This window comes from Poecile atricapillus, chromosome Z, assembly GCF_030490865.1.
Source record: "Poecile atricapillus isolate bPoeAtr1 chromosome Z, bPoeAtr1.hap1, whole genome shotgun sequence".
NCBI classification, from domain to species: Eukaryota; Metazoa; Chordata; class Aves; order Passeriformes; family Paridae; genus Poecile; species Poecile atricapillus.
The window spans coordinates 135,274,143-135,299,564 of NC_081289.1; the positions used below are offsets into that span (position 1 = coordinate 135,274,143).

Sequence of the window (25,422 nt, forward strand, 5' to 3'; positions counted from 1 at the left end):
TAAACATTTTTTGTATGTTGTTTAGTAATCAGGAGTCTCAGTCTCTTTTTTCTCAAAAATAAAACAAAACCCATACAGGCAGTAGCTCTTATCCCAGATGAACAAACACCTGTGACTATGAGTCCTGAACCTTTGATGCTTTAGGGATATAAACACAACTTCAAACCAATGCTAACCTCTGGCTTTAAACTTTGTCTTCCATTGGAAAAAAAGCATTTCTGATCTTCAGAACTGTTGGGTAAACTGCAAAATGACAGTCACAGTTATTTATTTGCACAAGTTTGCTGTGGGATGTATTGGGCCTGTGGCAATCAGTGTGGAGGCGGAAGGTATCTCACGGAGCTGCCCTTTGTCTCATTGTTAAGTAGAGCCCATGGTTATTTTATAGTTTTATAGGAGTGATTTTCTTTCATTCACATATCTTTGCCTCATGCTGACTTTCCCAACCATCCAGAAGAACCCTAAGGCTTTGGAGTATTTAAAAAGATTTTAAAATTTGTCTGTCATTCTGTGTTTGAATAAAGCAGCTGCAGGAACAGAGTGTTACTGCATTTTTTTCCCTCTTCCAGAACAGGCTAAGAGGGGTGCACTGGCCCCAGCAAGAAAGTGAAGAGGAAACAAAGCCATAAGTCTGGAATACCCCAGCCTCCTGTCACATCCTCAATGTGGTCTGGGTTGTCAGTAGATCCTTAGCTTTTAGATTTAATACTGCTCCATATATCTTGATGTGGAAGGACAATGCAATGGTTGTGCAGTGTTTGCAGTCCCTGCCAAAATGCTGAGACACAATGGGACGAGGCCATGCCTGGTTGGAAGTGTGTCCTGGATCATGGCAGAGTGAGGTGAAAAAGGAGCCTGTGCAGTCCAGATGGGTATCAAGGGCCCTGTCGCTTAGGCAAAGCAGGGAGGCTGATACAAAAATTTCAGCATGTGAAATGTTGCAGCCTTTGTTAGCTGATCTACTGGATGTTCTTAATGGCTTGCCAATTCACAAAAAAACTTCTTATTTCTTCCATTGTAGCGTTGGCCTGGGCGCCAGTGAGGGTTTGTAGTCTGAGTCAAACATGGACCACACAGTCCAGCCCGTCTCATGGGTTAGGTAATTGATTGTGGGACTGCAGCTGGGAACAGAATTTCGATTTGCGCTTATGAAACAGCTTCTATTCTGGTCTTGATCTCTGGGGAATGGATGCAAAACACCAGAAGAACAAGATGCAGCTCTTCCTCATGCATCATGTTTGGCAAATCAACTTTTGACCTTTTAGTGGCTTTGTAAAAATATGAGAGTCTTTGCCTCAGTTTCAGGTTATTAGGAAGGAGATATTTTTTCTGTTTCCCGTTGGATTGTAATGGCTGTGAGGTATGAAACAGCCTAGATGTATGCAGCAAAATAAATACTGAAAACCTGTTGTGTTCATATTTCTCCAGTGTAATCACTGGCTTATGAGGAAAGCTTGGGATTGGTGGTATGAAGAGTATATTTTTGACTTCTAGTACTGAACAGAAGAGATTAACTCTTTTGTGTTTATTTTCAGACTGGATATTTCCATCTGCCCCATGGGGATTACTTCATTGAACCCATTAAAAAGCATCCACACAAGGAGGGAACATCCCATCCTCATATTATCTATGGTGCAGATAACCTTCAAAATGCTTTAAGGAGAAGACGAGCCATCCCGATGGAAAAGGAACGAGCATGTGGACTGAATGGTACTAATTTTGCTGGATTTCTGCCTATTTGCTTTCTGAATCTTTTTAAGCAGATATTTTCCAGTGGTGTGTGTCTTTCCTTCTGCCAGGCTTTTTAAAATTCTGTAAGAAAAGATTATGCAAAATGAGAGTATCTCAATCAAAACACCACAGGAGCCACCCATCTGAGTTCCTTTCTGATGAGTTAAATATTCCTTATGACTACTGAGATATGTTTTTGACACCACTGATCCTTTCTACCCCTCAATTTTTCTCCAACCAGAACTGTTCAGTGAGGTTGAAACTTGAATCCCTGAGGAGTTTTGGGATAAGATTTGCAGTTAGTATTATTTTTAATAAAATGTTCTCATTCCGTGTGAATTCTGTCTTCAGCATAAAATAACTCCCCTCTAATCCATGGTTTAAATTTAGGATTTCTAAATTTTCTGTGATTGTTAGCAGATTATTTAAAGAGTTTTATTTAGTTATTCTGAAAGTGAAGTACAGGGCATCAACAGCAAGATTTTTTTTTGTAGAAGTAAAAATAGCTTAAATATTGGTGCAGTAATACTCAGGATCATGTCTTTTGTGAAAATACAAACTAATACACTATGCTGGAAAGGAAGAGTATACCTAGAGTGTAGATGTCATCTCATAATTACAAAATTAGTTCCTTTATTTAGTAAAATAATTTCTTTGATTTATTTCACACCAAAAATGTACAGATTTTGTATTGGTTCTCTGATGTTTGAGGCCTTGAATCTGAGTCTGCACCAAACTTTAGACAGGCATAGTATTGGTAGGGATGAATCAGTGGTTACCTACATGACCTAAGGCCTGAGTTGCATACAAGTAGAGCTGCAGAATACACAGGAATGTGTTTCTGTCTTTCACAGGTCAGTGGTTTAAGAGAAGTTGGTTCCTTTCCAGGAATAGGAAATGAAAGGAGGAATGTAGGAATTTTTAATCCCCAATCATGACTGCTGGTGAAGTTCTACTGCTGTGTAATATGGATTGGTAAATTAAAGAAGCAAAGAACAGCTTGACCCCCATATATTTCTGGTCACAGACCTGAATTGCACTTCTTGCTTTCTGGCCCAAGGTAGTGCAAAATGGTAATGGGAAAAACATGAGAAAGGTGGTGGGGAGAGTTACTCAATCTTCTGTGATACCAGGAAGGTAAAGTTAAGGAGAAGCCATAAAAATTAATATGAATGTTGCTGCATTTTGTTATTCATCAAATAAAAATATATACCTACTTAATAGAAAATAACCCTGGATTTGAAAAACCAGGAGTGTCTAAAGGTGATGTTTATATCGGTGTCAGTTTCAAATAGCTCCCTGAATTTTCATTCCTTCTGATGACTGCTGGTCTAGACAAGAGAAATTGCTTTAGATTTACCTGTGAAGAATGAGGAAGTTGTTCTTGCCTACTGTCTTCCAGGTTTCTTTTATGGATGAAATAACATAATTATTTAAAAAATGCATTAATTTTAAGTGTGGAGAGAAGATAGGAGATCCTTGGGAACATGCTGTGTACTATGGTCTTCTTATTTTCTTTCTACCTCTCACTTTTTGCCTCTTGTGTCTTTCTTCAAAGTCATGCAGAATGAGACAGAAGACTGGCTGTACCTGGACACTCCAGAAAAAGGGCATAACTTCCCTGCATCACTTAGATAGATATCTAAGTCTGCTCTAATAGGCTTGTCGATATAAACTCCCTGTCTGATGCCATTCATTCCAAAGTGAATGAATTTCTGGTGATAGCATGTTCATCATATTGCAGGCAAACAAAGGTTGGTTATGAACCAACAAAGTAGTAAGCTATAATTTATGTTTCTGTTTTTAACTGAGCCGGACAGCCTTTAGAGGTAATATCTGCTTTTGACCAAATAGCATTCTTGGCTATCATGAAAGTCAAAGAATCAGTGTGGAAAAGTCCATGGGGGTAAAACCATTTCCTTCATTATATTTTGCCCTTTGTGTGACAGCATATAACCATTACAGATTCCTCAAAAGGCCTTAATGTCTTCTTGTTATGTGTCCTGGGCTGCATCCAGAGCCCCGTGGGCAGCAGGGGAGGGAGGGGATTCTGCCCCTCTGCTCTGCTCTGCTGAGACCCAGCTGGAGCATCCAGAGCTGGGGTCCCTGTACAGGAGGGACAGGGACCTGCTGGAGCCAGCACAGAGGAGGAACATCAGGATGAGGGGTGGAGCATTTTTCACCCTGGAGAAAAAAAGTCTTTGGAGTGAACTAACTGTGATCTTCCAGTACCAGAAGGGAGCCTGCAAGAAGGATGGAAAAAGACTTTTTACAAGGACTTGGAGTGATAGTACAAGGGAAAATTACTTTAAACTGAAAGAGAGTAGATTTAGATAATAGCAAAAAATTCTTTATCTCGAGGGTGGTGAAGCTCTCGAACAGGTTGCCCAGAGAAGTTGTGAATGTGCCTTCCCTGGAAGTGTTGAAGGCCAGGCTGCATGGAGCTCTGAGCAACTTTGTCTAGTGGAATATGTCCCTTCCCATGGCAGGGGATTGAAAGTAGATGATCTTTTAGGTCCCTTCCAAACCAAGCCATTCTGTGTTTTGTTATGTCATTTCTGAGTAGCCAGCTTTTCAACAGGGATAGAAGAAAAAATTCAGTGTCGTCTTCTATAGATACTGCGCATTGTCAGAGCAGTTGCTCTTGTTAGAAGTGAAATACAGAAAAAAGATGGAAAGTGATACAATTATTGTTTTCTGTGCCAAATGTATTCACTGCTTTGTCTTTGTTAAATACTTTGTGCATAAATATATTTTAAGGGTAGTAAGTTGACTCTACCACCTTTTCAGGATTTCATGTATTTCACGCTTTTGAGGGTGGTGCCAGAAAGGTTGTACATCCACATGACATCACTGACAGCTTAGAATAATGCCTTTTGGGATCACTTCAAGGCAAAGCATTTGCAGTTTGCAGTTCACAGTTAACTGTTAAAACCAATTCTATTTTATAGGTTAAACTCAATTTTGTGTTTTCAACCCTGAGCAACCACTGAGCTAGGGCTTAGCTGATGAAGAGTTGCCTGCTGTATGTCTTACAGAAGCTAGTGTTCAGGTATTTTTACCTTGTGGGCTGAGATTCATCATGCAGAGTGTCTGCAGTTGTTTATTTGAGCTCTGAGTTTGTTAAGCTTTTTTAAATTGAACTATGATGGCTGAGTTATTTCTGTGACTTACTCTAGGTGTGTATTCAGTTAAAGTGTAGTGATGATTTTTGCTTGAAGAAGTTGAATCACCTGGATGTTCACAAGTCATGCACAGTGCACAGAGTTGAGTGGTGATACTACAAATCTTTTAATCAGAAACTAACGTGTCTGTCAGACAGAAATATAAAGACTAGTTATACTGACAACATCAAAGTAAGGGAATTACTAAGGGAGGGAATAGGGAGACGATGCAGACCTCCAGTAAAGTCTTCTTCTAGGTTTGATTTTTTTTAGTGCAAGATTTGTGTCTCTTGGAAGAAGCCTTGTGCAACAACTTTTACTGTGGAAACAACTGCATGAATATCCAGGGTTCAACCTGCTTGTTACTGGTCTCGCCTACATGCAATAATACTTTAGAATCAGTGACTTTCCTGTAGTCTTGCAATGATTACATTGATTACTTTATAATTGGCATTACCTTTAACATTTTCAGATACTTGGAGAAAAATCATTGCAGTAAATTGCATAAATTAGAACTTATGTTTGTGCTGCACACTGCCATTGCTGCTCAGGCAAATGCCAACTGACTCAGTCATTAGCTGCATGAAAGCTAAGCTACTAATCTTGAAAGCAGCATAACTGTACTGGACACTGCTAGTACTGTCTTACTGTACTATTTCAAATATGTGGGAGAAATAGAAAAGATAAATGAAAAGTATCCCTATGCCTTATAAAAAAACCCTCTCTAATACTTTGTACCCACAGGAGAGGAAACTGAAGATCCAGGAACTTGTTTAATTTTTCTAAATAGGTTATTTTAAAAACTTGACAGTGCTCTGAGATATAATGTAAGGGCAAAGAAATTATCCTACCTTCTACAGAAAAAGAGGTGATGTCCCATTTCTTCTGCTTGTTTTCATTTTTTCATACCTTCAGCCTGACATGAGGTATTGTTTTTGTTTGTGACCTTCAAAATAAGAGAGATTTTGTGAAGTTTGCAAGTGAAAATGCTGTGATGTAATGAAACTCTTCCTAAATGCTACTAAGAGGGGACTGATATAAACAGATGGACTTATTTTTCTTGGACTGGAGAGAAGGCCAGGCTGCTGTTGTTCAGAGGGTGAGGGCAGTTAAGTGTATTCAGATTGCAGCTCAGTGATTGCTGCAGAAGGCTGTGATATATATAACTGTAGAGTGAAAGGTTTAGGATATTAAAATAGATCACTAAGAATATTTAATTGGAGCCTTAGGTGTAAGAAAAAATTGTCATTTATTTTTACCCTCATTTTGGCATTGAAGGATTTGATAGATCAGAAGTTAGGATTAGTTTGGATTTGATGTGGGTCTCCAACTCCTTGTCTGCAGAGAAGTTACGCATCTTAAAACTGATTTTTTGCATTTGGAGCAATTTTGCTCCAAAATTGGAACTGTGATGGAATAAAGCTGGGGTGGAAGAAAGGAGAGAACGGTCTGGCTGCTGTGTAAAATGATGAGGAGGGGAGAGGGAATTAAAGAAACAGAGCTTCTTTTCACATTGTCTGTGCAAAACTGTTTTTAAAGTATTTTGATTTAAGTATATTTGAGTGATGATGGCATAATTCATTTAACAGAAGTTTAGACTGCCTTTGAGCTGTTTCAGACAGTGACTACCTGTTGTACCTCCTATGTCTAACTAGGGGACTTTGTTCAATCATGGTCTTGCTTTTTGATGATTAACATGATACTGCCAAAAGCTTCTCTTCAGTTTTTATGCTTACAAGTGTACAGGATGAACTAGTAATACTAGCTTTTGACCCTGAAATCCTTCCTTTAATCACTTGAAGAAGGAGGGGGAAAATAAACCAGGGCAATGTTTTATTCTCAAGTGATAACCTATCTTCTTTTATTTTAGAAGGACATTGTGGTGTAAACAGCTTCACTTGGGCTCCTGGTTGTAAGCTCAGAACTCCTGGTAGAGACTCTGTCACTTCTGTTGCTTTTAAAGAGAGTTGCTGGTAATGTCCCAGTATTTGTTTATCCTGTATTTAAGCACATTGGTTATAATTCAGCTTAATTAGCTTGGTTTCTCCAGGACATGGAGGCTATTATTCATAGGATGGTAAGTTTGCGCATTGAAATTTAGTAAGCGAGTTTAATTCAGCCTCAGTTTAGAGAGGAGCACCTTCCTCCCTGCATGGCTCTTCTTCCTACAACTGGCTTTTCTAAGCTGTTTGTGAGATGTTTGTCATGAAAAAAAGAGCAAATAGGGACATTCAGTCAGAATGACCTCTGTTGTAAAGGTGGAACAATGAAGCAAGCAGCTTGCAGAAGAGCACGGAGTATCTCTCATCTCTGAAACAGTTCGCACTGAACTGAAAAAAGTGAGTGCCTCCTTGTGTGGACAGCAATATTTAGCATTTCAGAGGTGGGGCACCTGGGAAATAAAGACATGAGAATTGGTTTATCATATCAGTCAATGAGACAATTGCTGCTAACTGGTATCAAAACACTTCCCCCCTCCCCAATCAACCTCGTGGAATGAAACCAAAAGATTCTAACTTCCTTTTGGTTTTCAGGAATACCCTGGAGGTTTTTTAGTTGCTCTCAGTACAGGTAGAGGAGAAGGGAATAAAATACTGTGTTTTCTGTCATTCTTCCTCTCCAGTTAAATGAGTGAGGAGTCAAAACTAGAGGTTTACCCAAATGTATCAAAGTTTATGCTGAGCAAGAGCCTAAGATGGTTCAATGCTGGCAATGCTTTCCCAATCCCTGATTATTTTCTCATTTTCTTTTCTGATGGAATTTTACTTTCATTATTTCACTTGCTTCTATTAACTGAAGCAAGGTGAATTCCCTAAGTGCTCGTATTATGCAAGAGGAGGGAGAAAATGCAGTAACGCAGGATTGTTGTTACAAGGACATAATTATTACTTGTTGCCAAAGGCATCATATACACTACCTCACTCAAAGACTGAATAAACTTTAAAGTTCTGTGACAAGCCATTTTCCAAATAATGTGAATCAAACCTATAAGGAGGGAAAAGTTTCTCTTCATTGTGATTCTCCAGTCTTTCTGTTCAGTAACTGTGCCACTGGAAAGAAATAGTGCTTGCTACACCATGCTTGCTTACTGTGCTTGATTTCCTGCAGTTTTAAGGGTAGTCTGTGATCTCTTCTGTGTCTTCATTGAAAATTTGCTTAACTACTCATCAGATTGAGGAGTCTCAGTCTGCATCTAGGCTAACTTAATTCAGCATGGCTAACTGAGTACCGGTTTAGAGGATTATTTTGTGCTTTTGCTCTGTACCTATTGCTTTCTTTGTCAAACTGTGTCTGATGCTATTGCACTTCTTGAATTTAGCAATTGATTTGGTAAACAAATGCCTTGGTAATGTAAATATTCAATTGCTGCTGCATGGAGAGCAATTTGCACTTTAAAAGTGTACAGAGTACACTTTAAAATTAAACTGTTATGTACCACATCCATCCCTTTTTTCTTTTGTAGAATAACAATAGCCTTGTATAATTGTAAACCACATTTTCACAGGAGAAATAGAAAACGCAGAAAGCTAAGTTGCATTTGGTAAAACACTTCTGATGCAGGAGTTTGAAAATTTGCTCAGAACACTCTATCCATTAATGGAGTAGTATTGGCAGAGATGTTCAGCCTTCGGTCTGGTTAGGGCCTGATTTCTCAGTCATACTGAGCTCCCTGGGAACCTTCTAATAAGAAACTACAATTACCTTATTATTTCAAGGCAAATCACAGATTTCCAGTTCTTCTCAGAAGTGCTGGACTCATTCTGTGGGGCTGGTGAACTGATATGGGCTCAGTGTCCAAAATCAGTTTCTCTGGAGTTGGATATATATGATGAGCCATCTGTTGTAGATGGCCTACTTTAAACAGGTGTCTAAGTTCAGTTTTTCTGCATGAAACACTATGTCCTTGCAGCTTGCCTACTCCTTGCTTCAGCCTGCGTTTTCCACTCTTTGTGTCCCAGCAGCTACCTGAACTTGGATCCATTTTTCTTGAGCCTGGGGAGACACTTTTGGAGCAATTGTACTTTAAAGGCATTCATAGTATTCCTCTAAGCATAGATTTTAGCTTTATGGTTAGTTGGGAATGAGGGGAACTGCATAACTAGGAAGGTTATTTTTTCTATCCACTACTACTTCAGTTAACTTGTATGCTCCCTCCTTCTTAGGGATAAGTGAGGCCCCATCTGCATTTATCCCACACCGTGTACAATTGTTTGGTCTGCACAGATATTCTGCACCCCTGTGCTATTTATGTACTGGCCTGAAGTAAACTATATGTAAATAACAGACTGGGAAGACACCGTTTACAGAAAGGTCATACAGATTACACCCTTTTTTTTTTCCAAAAAATTAAATTATCCCAAAGAAATAGACATCCATCTTTGTGCAAAAAAAGGTGGACAGAAGATTGCTATGTTAAAAGGTATAGGAAATGTTTTTATTTGTTGCCCTTAAGTACTGGACTTATTTGAAGATTTTGTGGAACTCTTTTCTTGCATGTGCAGGTTTCTCTATGAAAGAGCATAGGAGAGAATATCGATTTTTCCACGCCCCTCCCCCTGATCTCATTTAGAGTTACCACATTTTTCTCTTGCAAATACTCAACCTAAACTTACTTCAGCAAACAGCATGTAATAAGGTGTCTTAGCTGAATAAAAAAGTAGATGTTCCTGTGCTGTTTGAACAGCAGTGATGAAGTCTTTGTACACATAAATTGGACTGCTACAGAAAGTCTCTTCTAAGCTATTCTAACCAATTTCAAGGAACACTGTCCCAAAAAGAATGTTTGTGCAAAAGAAAAAGTCCAAAACTTTTATGTCTGTTATTAATCTTTCTTGTAAAAAATGTCTTGGTCTAATATTTTGCTCGTCTGAAGAACAACTTTTGAGTTGAAGCTACAGAAAGACACATTTTTTATATTTTAAATACTTTTTAAAGACAGTTAAAACACAACTTCAGCCTGTCCCCTGTTCTGCCAAAGTTGAAATTAGAAACAAGTTTCTTTCCTGCCCAAACTTTAAAACAAGCTGAATCAAGTTCCTTCCTCTCTGATCTGTACTGTTGTCTGTTGAGACCCTAGTCTGGGTTCCTTTCATCTCTGTAGAAGTTTGGATTTAAATCAAACTCTTCTTTCAAATACTGTGGTTTTAAAAAGGGATAATTCCTGTCATTTTCTGCGTGATTTGCCTGACATTATTTGCCTGACATTCTCCAGATAAAATATTCACTGAACCACTCTCTGCTTTATGGCATTTTCTTTTCAGCATCCCAGTTGCATCTATTGCCCATGGTGAGGTGCTTCTTTCAGTCAGGTCTTCCTCAGAGTAAATGGAAGATGATGAGAGAGTTGAAATTTCATCTATCAGGGAGGTCACAGGAAAGGAGGGCAGTAAAAGAGGGGAATTTCCTGCAAAGCCTGGGCTGGTGATGTTTACGGGCAGCTGAAAATTGTCCAAGCAAAAATAGCCTTTATATTGGAGAATGAATTACTAAATAACCTTTTCCTCATCTTAGGGTTGTAACTTGGTTTTGTTTATCATTATGTATTTTTTGGATGTTTTTCTCTCTTTAAGCTATAATTAATCATACTGTTTTATGATAAATGTGAACTGGATGTTTCTTTCAGTAAAACCTGAATTTTTCTCCTCTTTCTGGTCCAGTGCATTTACATATCTTTATCATCTTAAAGCTTCCTGGAGAGAATAGGAGCCAGGGAATTTTTGCAAATAAAAACTGAAATTGTAATTTAGAAAAAACCAAAGGCCCAGGTGGTTGGCAGGGCTTTGTTCGATTCTCTTTCCACAGGAGTGAAAATTTCAAAGTTCAAACCCAGTTCTCAGCAAACACTTTCAAACTTCTTGGCATTTTAGTGTGAAAGCCTCAATTGCTCCTGTCTCTGAAGGATTCTGGCATAGTTTTCTGTGGGTAGTGACCACAGGGAGTTCAGTTAATTAAACCTGGTGTTACTGGTGAACCTCCAGTCCATGCCTGACAGAAATACAAATAAATTAATGGGCTTATGACATCCAACAGGTTATAGTGCCTCTGGCAATCACTGTCTAATAGGACACTGGAATCAAAAGAAAATAATCGTCCTCAAAGCTCTGGCTAAAACTGGAAATACCCCTTAGCTCTGTAGTGGTATTCACAAACTGCTGAGTGTGACACGGCTCACATGAAGCCGATGTTGTCCCAGCAGGATAGCTCATGCAGGAGTTATTAACATCTCACCTCAGAGATGCTGTTGGCTGCCTCCCCTGAGATGATGAGATTTATGCTGTTCCTCCCCTTGTTCTTTCCAGGAGTGTACAGATGCCTCTATCAGCTCTCCCCAGCTGCAGCACCAAGCCCCTGCTCTGCTGCTTCAATATCTGTTGTCTGTGTATGGGGGCCTCTTCAGTCAGGGGAATGAAATCTTGTGTGCCAAGTTAGAGCAGGAGAGCCTCAACAGTCATCTCTCAAAATGTTGTGAAGCTGGAAAATGTTGTTAATAGGACTTGCTTCTAAGGATGTGTCTAAAATTTTCAAGATGTCATATTAGCATAATTCATTCTGGTGACTGACCAACCCCTTTCCTTCTTCAGGGGGGAAGTTCTCATCTGTAGGAGCTGTGCTTTAAGTGCTGATCTTTGTGGCAGAAGCACAGCAGGGTTGAGGCTGAGCCTGAATCTTTGAAGGCTGTATTGCTTAGTAACATCATCTGATATACAAGGTGTTTGGCCTCAGCCAGGGACAAGGAGGCCCCTCAAAATGCTAGCATGTGCTTTCTTTTTTTGGGCATACTAGTGTGAGTGGTATTTTAAATACAGGGAGAAATAGAATGGAAAAAACAACAGCTGGTCCAGAGAGAAGCCAAATAAACTCTGTTGTGTAAGTCCAGAGATAAGAAGGTTATAGCATATGCAGTGTTAATGATATCATATGAAACCTTGAAAGAACAGCATTTTGGTTCAATATTAATTCCAGACTGCCTTTCTCTTATTTTCCTTTGTAATCTAAACCAAAACTAACTAAAAGTCATTATTTAACTATTCTGTTGGTCTTTCTAGAACTGTTTCTCTTTCACATCGTAGACATACATTAATTTAGTTGGGGTACTTTATACTTCTTGAACTGTGGTTTGAACATTTAAGAGTGAGATGTCAAGTTTCAGGAATTATAGTTGCTATTTTTTATGAGTAGTGAACTTCAGTGCAGGGAATGTTTCTTGATGAGGTGCTTTCTTGAGAACGTGGCCTCTATGTCTGCAGCATACCTCAAGCATGGAGATCTTCAGATAGGTGCAAGAGGATTGAGAAATGGAGAAAATGGAGCACAGAATTTCACTAAGTTGACACCTGCCAGTCAGTGCTGTCCCTTTCCCCATCTTCCTTTTAAATTTCATCTCATGTGACAGTACCAAGAGGACTGAACAGCCTTCAGTATTTTATGGAAGTGTGTATTTATTTTGGGTGTTTCTAAGGCTGGCTGATGGCAAGGATCCAGCTATTCTCTCCAGCCTTTGCCCTTGTTTACACAAAATGGCTCATGCTCATCTTGCTCCTCACAGTCCTTTCATAATGAAAATAAGTCATGATAGCTTTGAGTGATGTCTGGAAAAAGTGCTGTTTTATTCATAATTTCAGAAAAAAGCAAGGGAAAAAAAGCATTTGAAATATAAGTCCTATACATGTAACGTTACAAATCAAACCTAGGGGCTTTTGCAGTCGGTTAGAACAGCTAATTAGTTCTGTTATAAAATAAATGACATTACTTATTTGTTTGCTTTGTTAGTTCAGGTAAATAATTTCTGAATATTACTATCAATAGGCATCTTCAGACTGATTTGTAATTTTTGAGGTTTTTATGTAGCAAAACTCCATGGTAGTGGGTGAAATGGTAAGAGTTGCTTTTCTTGTAGGCTTGGGTCTTGCTACAGAAATTGCTTTGGTACTGCCCTATTTCTAAATCCTGAGGTGGGGGCAAACAGTGACAGTGACAGACTGGACAGGGTGAAGCAGACATAGCTGTCAGATAAAATGTGTCTGCCTGACAGTGCTGGATTCCCCTTTGCATTGGAATTGCAGCTTTATTTGCTGTCTAATCACACTATTTGGTCCAGTATGTTATATATGCCCTCCTCAATATGGAGGTTGCTGTTTCTTCTAGATTTGCAGAACTTTCTGAGTTTGCAGCTAGCTACTGGCTTGCTGCTTGGCATGGAGAAAACAGAGGGGAGAGCTGAGCATCCTGCCCGTAGAGAGGGTTGCAATGGGGGTGCAAAAGTTGCTGTGGATGAAGGCTGTAGGGAGCACTGCTAAGATAGCTCTGGCAATATGGGACTCTCAGAAAAGGCTATTTTTCCTTGGTTCTCACACGGAGCTGGCACTGTGACCAAAATTCTGTTGTGTTTCAGCCTGTGTGCTGTACCATGTCCACTGTGCTACCACATGTTCTAGTTTGTCCTGTATAAACTTAGCTTTTGTGCATTAATATGCAGGTACAGTTTGTGGAATGGGATTGTTAGAGAAATCCTTAGAATGTCAATAACACATAAAAAAGCTAATGTAAGCATCAAATCTCATCTTCGCTTCACTAAAATCCAAGGACACCTGTTTTTCCCACAAGTTTCACAGCATTTGTAAAGCACTGATTACTGTCTTGCTTTCTAGCTTTTAAAATCACTCTCAAGTCCTTTTAGTGCATGCTACCCATTAACTGTGAAAAAATATTTTTTGAGAAAACAAATGTGAAAAGGAACGTGTTTATACCCACAAGCTAAAGAAAATGTTGAAATGCAGCACTAAAATAAAATCTGGCAATTTTTACAGGGACCCTAATGGACCTTCTGTTCAGCTACTTGGATGATTGAAAAGGTTTTGTTTAAAAGTTATGGGGAGTAGTGCAAATGCTTTATATTTGGCTTTAGAATATATTTCTTCCACCTTCTTGTCCCTCTATGTGTTTTGCTGATGAATTTTATGATATATTTTCTTTGATGTATCATTCGTGCTTCTGCAGCTGACATAGAGAATACCTTCGGGTAAGTTCTGGAAAAAGCAGGGTTCTGTTTTCTATGTTAATGGACTTTAGATAAGACATTGAAAAAAGGGGAAAGTTTAATCTAGATGATTTTTTTAACATTCTCCTGCCCTTTTGTGTTATAAGTCAGAATTTCAAGGCAGCTAACTGACAATTTTTAAACTATTGATTGTAAGCCCAGGAAATTTTCATTGCTAGTGCTCAGTGAAATAACCCCATATATATTTTAATGGATGCTTTGTTAATTTATATAAGAAAATGCATCCTCACACATTTTTATTGAAATATTTAGGAACTGAGGTCAGATGATTTCTTAACCAGTCAATTCTGCAAAGGTACAAAGACAAACTTCCATCTGGAACCATTTTTTAAAGAACAAATAAATTTTATCTGCTTTATGCCTAGACTTGAAATGATCTATTTCTATTTAGGGCTTTATAACTGGACTACCATGTTATAACTGGAGAACTCTCTCAAATCCATGTGTTTTAATCTGAATTCTTGAATTACTTTCACATCTGAGGGAGTTAGAGTAGATAAGTCTGTCTTCTTGAAATCTACCCAATGTTTTTGTGGTGGCAGTTCCAAAAACATAAGGGGATAACAGTAGGGATAGTTTCAACTAGGCTTTCTAATTCCTTTGCATATGCATATTCTGTAACCTGTCTGTTGACATCTGGAAATAGATTGTTTGAAATATCAGCACAGTCAAAGCAGTACTTTTTGAAGGCTGAACTAGAAACTATTATTTCTTATAAATGTGAGCATATTTGAGTAACTGAATGATAAAATACCCAGAAAATACCAATCCAATGCCAGAATGTGTAGCAGAAGCCTGACATGGTAAACATACAGAATAGCTGCAAAATTGGGCAGTTTATATGGTGAACATAAAGAGATCATCTTTAATAACTTTGCCTGAGGAATTTTATTTAAAAGTTGCCTCTGGTATTCTCTATAATATATATATATATTCTGGTTCACCATGTAACTTTTAATACGTAAGGTAAGTGCTGAGCTGGCATTTGTTCTCACTGTGAAACACTGTGGATATTCATGTTCGCCACTATTCCCACACAATGAGATCATATTTGTGCTAATCAGTGAAATACTCCAGTATTCTTTGGCATGGCTGCCAAGTAGCACACAGCACTCTTTAGCATACATTAAATTTTCTGTCTCTCACTCAGAGTGGCCAGATCCTGACTGCTGGGAGGAATGGCTGGGCTGTGCCTCTGCCATGAACGTTCACACTGTCACAGCAGGTCTGACAGGCACAGCTGTCTGCTTGCTGGTTTTGACTCTTAGAGCTGTTTGGAGTTTCCTGGGGGATGAGCTGAACAGCACTTTCCGAGCAGGCTTTGACCCAGAATGAGTCTGAGCACAGTGGAGGTGTCAGGGCAGAGTGCTGACATCTGAGAGAGAGAGTTGGCCTGAAAATGGTGTGAGGGGCTCAGATGTCTGGGCTCCTGGGGGTCACAGCTGAGCTGGAACCTTGCCAAGTATTCAGTGAGGGGAGTTGTTTGATGTTTTGGGAAGGGAAGAGGTGCAGTTAGGGAAGGAGGTGCAGAAGAATGCTGTAAGATCAGGAGAAGGAGCAGCTCAGTAGTGGGATGATGTGAAATAGCTTTAGTTCATCAGCCATGTCTTTCACACAGTTTCTAACCAAACTGCTGAGATTCAGCTTTTGTGAGGGTGAAGCTATGAGCTGGAGCAGAGTCTCAGCGTGGAGGGAGGCTGCACCTTCTTCTGGGACCACTCAGCAGTCTGGGTAACCACAAGAGTGGTAGCATCTCCCAGCTGTGCTGTTCTGCCTGTGTGTGTTTGCCTCTGACTTCCTTCCCATCCCTCCTGGAGAGGAGGCAGGAGCAGCTGGTCCCAGCTGGCTCTGTACCGATCATTTGCAAGCACAGAGAGATGGGTCTTGGGGACCTAGAGGAGGCCCTTAAATCCACCAAATTTGTGATTCTGCATGGGGGAGCATAAGCAGGCAAAACAGTGCTGGGCATATGTTAAGATCCGATTCGTGAGAGATGCCTCTGCCCGAATTAAGGTGCAGACAAGACCATATGCTGAAGTTAACAGTACAGATTTTATTTAACAATGAATGTGAGGTAGAGGAATAGAAGGGGGAGGATGGAGGAGGTTGAGATCAAGCAGAAGACAGTCAACACCTATGCATCAACCTATGGACCATCCCATTGGTCCTTCTTCACTTGGTGTCCTGGAGAACCACTTCCATACAGCCCAAGTTCCAAGGAGCCCACGAGATGGTCACAGATGGTGTTCCCATAACTTGGGGTGATACATGGATGAGCAGGTGCTTCCTTTTCCACCATTTGCCACAGGAGAAATTTTTGTCCGTATGTGTTAACCAGGATGTGCTAACCAGATCCTGCTGCCAGGCCTGGAACAGCGCCTTCCTGTTGCAAATTCCTCCCTTCTGTGCTTAGCTCAAGTTCTCACTGTGGTGATTTGTCTTATGGCAAGTTCCATCTGTGGACTTGACAGTATTTGAGATGGGCACCTGTATTCCTTAAACCCTTAAAACATGCTGGTTTTGGCATGATAAGGTTATTATAGGCAGCAAAGTGTGTCTGTGGAGGAAGACCTTCCTTGGTTGTTGCAAGGCTGAAAAAGCCAATATGGTCCCCTTGGGTGTGTGGAGCAGCAGTCTGTCCTCTCCAGGAAGGTGCAGTGATATATTGAGCTGTTTGAAGAGGGCTGTTCTATGATTCTGTGAGCTAAACAAGAAAGCAAGAGGGAGCAGAAGCCTCTTGTTTTTCTCCGTGGGGAAACCCACATCCCCTTCAGTTCTGCAACAGTTTATCCCTGGTAAAATCACAGGAAACCTGGCTGAAAATGGACCAAGGAAGTGTGGAAGAAAGCACATTACAGTCCAGAGGAGAGAATTATGCTGTCATACCTGCCTTCTTTGCTGTTCTTCAGCTTCTGGTTCTGTTGGGAACAGAACAAAATGGTTCTTCATATTAGAATTTGATAGATATCAGTATCATATAGACCTTGGTGTCTGATAAAAGTGGAACTGCTGATTTCTGAAGTAAAATATTTTCACAAGGAAATGCCCAAGTTTACTTAGAATCCATGAATCAAATGTGATTATTCTCAGGTATTCTTTCATGAGGGGATGACTGCTAATGTTTACTGGGTTTAGATTAAATTGTGAACTTCCCTATGTGAGCCTGAATACTGTAAGATGCCCAAGTTGCTTTTGTGCAAGAGGAATGACTCTCCCCAGTCCCTGTGGCACAGCACCCAGCCTGCTGCTGCAAGCACAAACTTAATAAAGCCAGGAAGCCCCTTTGAGCTGCCTCTAGTCCCTTTAGAGGCTGGTTGTGATCTTCTGAAAACCACATTCTCTCTTGTCTGAACCACCTGCAAAGGGCAAACCTTCCATGTGAAGCATTCACAGTGCTCAAATCCTCGGAATTACAATTCTTAGTAGTCCTTTCCTGTCCTTTGCTTCTTCCAGCATAATTAGGGTTTTTTTTCTGGCACCTTTCCTTGCATTGGTGCTCTGTCCATCATTCCTACAGTCTTGCCAGCTCTTGGAGCTTGGCATTGGGGCAGCCTGCAATGAGTGCCTTTGTGAAAATCACTTAAATGACTTTAAAGAGCTAATGTGCACTCCAGAGACCTGTGCTGCCAAATTCTGAATCCTGCTGGTTTGTAACTCTCTTCCTGTCCATGAAGCCCATAAAACATGTACCCTTTGAACATTTCAGCACTTACTTTCACTGCTGAGTTCTGTAGTGCCCAGCACAAACTTACCTGCAGCATTCAAGCTAAGGGAACAGAGTCACAGGATCATTTAGGTTGGAAGAGACTTCTGAGATCATTGAGTCCAGCTCTTATCCCAACACTTCCAAGTCCACCAGTAAACCATGTCCCTAAGTGCCACATCTTTTAAAAACCTCTGGGAATTCTGATTCCACTGCTGCCCTGGGCAGTGTCTTCCAGTGCTTGGCATGCCTTTTGGAGAACTTGTCCCTAATACCTGACCTGAACCTCTCTTGGCTCAACTTGAGGCCATTTCCTCTCATCCTGTCCCTGGTTCCCTGGGAGAGGCGACCACCTCCCACCTGGCTGCACCCTCCTGCCGAGGAGTTGTAAAGAGTGATCAGCTCCCCCCTGAGCCTCCTTTACTCCAGGATAAACACCACCAGCTCCTCAGCTGCTCCTCATCACACTTGTGCTCCAGAGCCTTCTCCTGCCCCATTGCCCTTCTCTGGACACTCTCCAGCACCCCAGTGTCTTTGTTGTAATGTATAAGACATTGTAGCCTTTTAGCCTTGTTCTTGGTTCTGACTGCAGCTGGTTGCTGACCTCTGATTGCCAGCATGTAACCAGTTTGGATTTTTTTCATTATTATGTGAATTAAATTTATGGAACATGAATTTTTTGAACAAAAATGTGGAACAGAAATTCTTGGTGCCTGATTCAAGAGCTTCTGGATACTATTCGGAAAACCAATCAAAAAATCAGGTCAACCCTGACAATGTAGACAACAAGATATCACTCTAAGATTTTTTGCATAATTTTTGTGTGAATGAATTTAAAGAGCAGCATAAAAAAAGAAATATCATTAATAAAGTGCATATGTTTTAATTGTCATTTTCATCATAATGGTACCCCAAAACTGCATTTCTCTATTATCTTTAGGTTAGCAGTTCTTAAATTATTTGGTAAGAGACATTATTACATAGACAGAATTCATTGTAACCTGCATAATTCAATTGGTAATCTGCAAATTTGTTTCACAGTGAATGTATTCTGTTTTAGATGATACTTGTTTTTCTTTAAATTATAATAGAATTGTGCTGCAAGTTAAATTGTATTCAGATGCCATTTTATCAAGAGCTAGATTAATTCATAGAAATGTCACCTTATTCTTCTAATCAATTACGTTAATGTTTTCACCAAAATAAAAGGCACCAGACACTAAAGTTGCCAAGTTAATGAGCATGGAAAGTTCAAATTACATGGAGTAATGTTCTGCTAGGAAAACATCTGACTCAGCTATAATTTTTAATTGTCCCTTATTGACTTGGGTTTAATTTCTGGGTGAAAAAATAAGAACATTCAGGCAGAAGGACAGTCATTGAGGCAAAACACAGGCAACTTCAGGCATATGTCTCCCACTACATTGTTCTCTGTGTACCTCCTGATGCCCAGCACATTTATCATTCCATCTTTACAGCCTGAGTGGTAACGATCAGCAGACATTCAGCAGCAGTATCTGATTAAGTGCATCAGTCAAGACAGGTCCAATTTTATTTTAGCTTCATTCTACTTCAGAGTGGTGTGACTTCACTGTTTGATACACCACATTTTTGACAGCAGGAATGTCAAAGTTAAACAAACCTTGCTGAGTTGTAATCTTTCTTTCTCTGTGCTTGTTTTTGCTGGGACTTGGGGGTTGTCAGCATGGGCTTGTATGTGATTAAGTAGTTGTAATAGTTTCCTGTGTGAACACTTCTTCACACTCAGAAAGCATTTGTGTGACTTAGCTTGGCCTGTTTTAGAAATGCGTATAAAAATAGCTGCTTTGGTTATCTGACCAGTTTTAAATTAACAGAATTGCTTTGTTTTTTACAACAGCTTTCCCATTATATCATGTGATTCCTTACTCTCACGTTGTCATCATCCAGACTTAGTTTTGTCTGTTTATAAGTAGATCCTGTGTGTACAAAGCTACCATGTTTATTTCAGAAGGGGTAGTTGGAACAGGGGGAAGAGGATTTCTTACTGCATTTGATTTGTAAACAATTAGTAAATTATTGCAGTAGATCAGCTATGAAAGTTGCTCACTTTCTTAAGAGTGAGAGAGAATTTCGCTTGTACAGTGGCTGTGTTTCAACACAATTTGTTGACCTCTTGAAAAACTCACCCCTAAACAGCATAATTTTGTTAATACTTAAACTAACAGCATGCCTTAGAACAAAGTGAAGGTTTTTGGAAGAGTCATAATGTAGCAAGTTACATGAACAGTGTGGAATTTATTCGTCTAGCATATTCACACCTCCTGTCTGGGGCTGTAGTATTTTGACTGTGAACATTGCAGAGTGGCAAAAATGACAGAGCTCTTGTGCAGAGAGAAGGGAGCTGAGAGTAGAAAGTGAGGACACAAATCAATGCTACTATATTTTGTGTGACAGTCTTCAGTTGTAGAGTTCTCCTCTACAACTCAGTCATTCTCCTCTTCTGGGAACTTCCAGACATTTTCACCTTGCTTCTGCAAAGCCCTGTGTACCTCCAAAGATGTTGAAAGCTGGCTATGTGTAGTTAGCACCCTGAGATCCCCTTGCACACAATGTTGTACTGTATGCTGCACTCTTCCTTGAGCAACACCAGCAGGAAACAAAAGCAGGAAAAAACCTTTTCTGTGGAAATCTCAGATAATGCCTTTAAGTGAGGTGAGTAATGTTTGCTCTTTAAGGGAGTTTGGAGTGGTGGAAGGCAAGCAGAAATTAACTGCTTAACAATCAAGCTCATTTTGAATGGATGAGTTGTTCAAAGTGAAGAAGAACTTATGTGGGGTTTTTTTAGAGGTGAGATCATTGATAGTTAAAGATAGAAAGCTCTTTCTTAAAAAGGACTGGTAAAGAATGTTGTCACCTGATGAAAAATTAAATAGATTTGTTAGAGGGTAGAATTTTTCTTTCATATACAGAAACCATACAGCTTTAAACTGTCCTGAAGAAATTTGTGCAAGATTGTTTTTTTCTTATATGGTTGAATCTTACAGATAACTTAAAATCTTTCCTAGTAGCTGAAAATTAAGGGACTTTTATGTTGTTAGTCAAGTAGGATTTCTGGGTAGTTTCAAGGGATATTTTTATTTTCACTAAAAACAATTTGGAATTTAATCTTAAAACTCAGACATTTTGCTGAAGTTTATCAGCCATTTCTATCTAGAAGTTGATGAAATGTTGTCATCTATACCATTTCTTCTTGTTGTGCAGTCAAATGTCTAGATATCACATATCTATGTTGGGACATAGTATGTTACTTGTTGGGCTGAATCAGTTTTTCTAATGAAAGCTTCACATCTGCAAAATTATCTCCCACAACAGCTAGAAACTTCTGAATATTGCTGCTTGCATTTTATGCAGTTTGTTACGTGAATCTCTTACCAACCTTGTGTTCGTTTAGTCTTAGACTGTCCTGGCTACTCTCTCAGCACTACATTCCTTTTCTGTTCCTAAGGACTCCGGCATTATTCCTATCTGTGTTATCCCTCTTCTTCAGAAATGCATGGAAGCCCTCAGAGTAGGACTACCCCTTTCTCTCTTCAGTTCCTTGTGGAATAAGCTGTGCTCAGCAGTTATGATGGAACAGAGGCTTTGCTCAGCCCATGTTCCTAGTCTCAAGCCATTCCTCACTTCTTGGATAGTCCTGAACTGGTAGGCTCCCAGTCAAGTCAAGTCAAATCATGCCTGGACAGCAGGATGCTTGTGTTTATCAGTAAATCTGAAATCACTAGTAGCATTTTACTCACTGAAGGTAAAAGCAAGGTAAGGTTATTTAACTTCACAGTTAGATGGTTAAAAGAGACAGTTGAAATTTGGAGAGACATAAAAGCAGAACTGTACTTTGTGGCTGTCTGTATTTTAGCCTGTATTTAGTCTGTATTATGTGGCTCCGAGAGGTTATCCATCTCTGTTTTGTCTAACTAAAGAAGCTGCCAGGAGACTTCACACAGTGGGGATCCAGTCCTTAGATGTCACCTGTCCAGGTGATGTACCCTGTACAGGAAGTTGTCCATCACTTTTTCTGCAGAATCCTTTGGCTATCTGGCCTTCATTTTCACCTTTTCTCAGATTTCCATACATTACAGAGCCTCATGCTTAACCAGAACTCCAGACTTTTCCCTGAGGGTTGTTCACCACTGCAGTCTCTATGACTTTAAACATTTTTACCTCCAGTGCTATCAGCTGCCCAGACAACTAGCAATACTTTTTGCTAGCTGTAAACAGAAAACCTGACAGCTGGCCTGAGGTTTTATTTGGCCATAAACAAAGCACTTAACCAGCAGTCTGAATGGAGTTTTTTGTTCAGATAGCTGTGGGAAAGGTTTTTCTCAGCACAAAACCCTTAAAAATTTAGATAATGAGAACTGTGCTTCATAGAAATAAGAATGCTGAAAACCGTGGAAATGTGCAAGGGAGGTTAATGAATACCAGCTCATAAATAGCCCCTCGTTGAGCAGACGGTTGCTGGAACTGAACAAAGATTGAAGGAGACAGCTGGAGTGGTGCTGCTGTGTGGGTTAGCGGGGTTAGGGTGCAGGTTATAGCAGTGATAGCTCATTGCTGTTGTGTATAGCACACTTGTGCGTGGTGGCTCAGTTCTAAATGTGGTCGGTCCTATTCTGTTTATTAATGTGGCACATTTCAATTGTGCACATTATGTGTTACCAGGATTGAGGCATCTTTCAGGCTGACGTCAGAGAACGCACTTCTGAAAACCTGAATATATAAACCAAGATACTTACCATCTTTTACACCAAGAGATATACACATCCGGTGGTGGTGCCGCATTTTGTTAGGTACACAAGATACCGTGATTATTCTGTCTGCCCTTGGGTCTAAAGGGCAAACAGCTCATTCATGACAAAAGTGTAACTGGTGTGAACACAAGGCTTGGTACCCAGCTGCCAGGTTGTCCATTCTTCAAGGGCAGAGTGTCGGGGTAACTGCTCCTCAGCCCTGGGTACTGCAGGATGTGGAGGACAGCTGGATACCTGTCCCCTGCCACACAGCCATGGAGGTGATGCTGGAAAGGCTGCAAGCACTTGGAGTGTCTTTCTGGCCTATAGATGTGTCCCATCTGGAATTAGGACATCCTCTTTCATGAGCGAGAGGACAAGGGACTACTGCAGTACATGTAATAGAAACAAGTGCTCCTGATCCTTTGTAGGACTCGAGAAATCCCACCACTCTAGAAGCATTTCTCAGGTTATGGTTTGGAAAAATGCCATCAGTTGCTGTCAAACTGGCATCTCATCTGCTTTCCAGGCCCTGCATTATTTAATTCTCTGGTATTTCCCTGGTAACATGTACAGCTGGCATTCAATGCTAGAGTGAGTGGAGAGGCATTAGTCCCACTGAACACAGTACAAGGTTGCTAGCAGCCCTGCAGAGCAAAGACTTCTTTCTGAAAAGCAGCAGATCCCAAAATTACAATAGAAGCAGTGTCTGTCCTGTCATCAGGCAGGATGGCTGCCCTGCTGGTATTTAGATGACACCTGCTGGTCAAGTGTCCCCATTTGTCAGGGATATTCTCCATGCACAGAACAAGGCATTCTTGGATGTGCCACAGAACTGGACTTAATGTGCCGTCCTGATGAGAAAATGAGCTGCCTGTGAAGAAAGCACATCCCTTAAACTATCATCTGGTGTCATTAGGGAGGTTAGAGCCAAACCACAGGAGAGAAACTCCTTGAAAAGGGCATCCCCAATTCAATTTTTTTAAGCTTGGCTCTGTCTCACAATGTAATACCTTGTGTTTGAGTGGGGTGACTTTTTAATGCGTGTTTAATCCATCTCAGGAAATTCAGAACCTCACTGGACAGAGATCTTAGAAATCTGGTGTCACTTTGGAGTTACCCCTGCAGTGGGTCAGGTGGGTGGCAGCCAGAAGAGTCACTTCCAGCTAATATCATCCTTGTAAGTGTTACAGCCGTACAGTTCAAGCTTGAAAATGTGTTCAATACAGCATTGTTTTTTACTCTTCCAGATACCCACAGCTTTTTCAAACAGCAGCAGCATCGGAGGGAGAGATGGGAACAAAATCATGCAGCTGTCAGAAGGGTTTCTCGGCGCTCTGTCAGCAAGGAGCGATGGGTGGAGACGCTTGTGGTTGCAGACAGTAAAATGGTTGAATATCATGGAAGTGACCATGTGGAGTCATATATCCTCACTATAATGAATATGGTATGTACAATATTTTAGGTTTTTTAGATAGACGAATGAAGCAAATCTGAATTTGATTATGCTGCTGTTCTTCTAACAGGTCTGCAGCATTGCTCATGGAGAAAAATGTAGTATCATTAATATATATGAATTGAAACTCTGCATTTTTAAGTATTTTTTACCTCATATTTTATATAGGCACAATTTTTCTCTGGATTTATGTGAGAGAAGTCCCATAGCTATAAATGCTAGCACTAGATTTTTTTCTACTGAAATTCTCTGTCTCTCCTGCAACCTTTTGCTCAGTGGTGATGTCAGATTTTTGGCTATGGCAGAGAGAAATTCTACAGATTTTATGCACATGAATTCTTTCAAACGTTTGTGGATGAGAAAGGCACACAGGAGCCTTCTGGAAATTGTAGTACCTTCGCAAAAGCTAAAAAAACAAGTAACAGCTTGTTACTGCTTTGGTCACAAATCCAAACAGCAATGTATGAGTTACTATGAATCAAGTTAACTGTCCCAGTTGAAGCCAATACAACTGTTTTTCCAGATAAGTATTCTTGGAGTACAAAGTTCACACTGGAATAAAGAAAAATTGAACTTTTGGCAAGTTTCAAAATATAAGTTGTTCTGGGAAAAGCCATAGCATCTGCCCGTAGATATGTCTTCTGTTATTAATACCTGTTATCAATATTATGTGTATCATGGTAGATACTGAGCTTGAGAGTATATTGAGGATGTGTTCTGTGTGGTTATCACGAAAATATACAATATATGTGGAAGTAATCAGGGTGTAATTCTATCCACGGTGACTGATCTGTCTCTACAGTGCATTCCCAGCTGTGCCCCAAGCAGTCTGACTTCCTGCTGAGGCAATGGGCCTGAGTAAACAGGTATAAAGGTTGCTCAAGCACGTGAGGTTTTGTCCACACAGGGGAAAATGCTTGGAATAAAACCCAGTCATTATCAGGTTCAGGAACAAACAAGACTCGACATTTTCTCTGCAGTCTGACCTTAGATATTATGGTTACTTAAAATGTTTCAATTTTCAGTAGGGTACCTGGAAAAAGATCCATACCCAAATCAGACCTCTGTAAACACAATATATACTTCATTTTGGTATTTTCTCCTTGAGTGGTCTTCTCCATTACAGTTTTGACCTGAAGGCAATCCATTTTGTTCATTCGTATTTCCTATGATAGATGGCATAGGTCACATATATAGATATGTATAGATAGGTTGTGATTATCTTCTGCTCTGATTCATTTTCCTCCTGCCTCATTCAACATCGTGATGATGTTTATAACAATTGGGTCACATTTTTGCAGAGTTCAGTTCTTGTTCTTTTTATGTGGAGTCTTTTTTGAATGGAGTCATTATCTTTGCTTTTGTTCTTATCATCCTCTCCTGTACTCTGAAAACACAAGAGTAGCCATCATTCAACTAATTTCTCTTTGCTACTAAGCAAACTAACTAAATTTTGCTTTTTTGCGACAGAATCCTGTTTATTTAAAATAGGATGATTTGATATGCTGGTTTATTTGCACCCTGAGTGGACCTCTCCATCA

The 25,422-nt window shown here is 40.0% G+C and overlaps 1 protein-coding gene across 1 annotated transcript in view; it reads left to right on the forward strand.

Annotated features, from left to right (window-relative positions):
- Positions 1 to 25,422, forward strand: part of ADAMTS12 (ADAM metallopeptidase with thrombospondin type 1 motif 12) — a 166,183-nt gene that overhangs the window by 70,065 nt on the left and 70,696 nt on the right. Inside the window, exons 4-5 of the mRNA XM_058827536.1 lie at positions 1,536 to 1,710; positions 23,676 to 23,872. Of these exons, the coding sequence (XP_058683519.1) occupies positions 1,536 to 1,710; positions 23,676 to 23,872 (372 nt within the window). The remainder of the gene's footprint in view (positions 1 to 1,535; positions 1,711 to 23,675; positions 23,873 to 25,422) is intronic.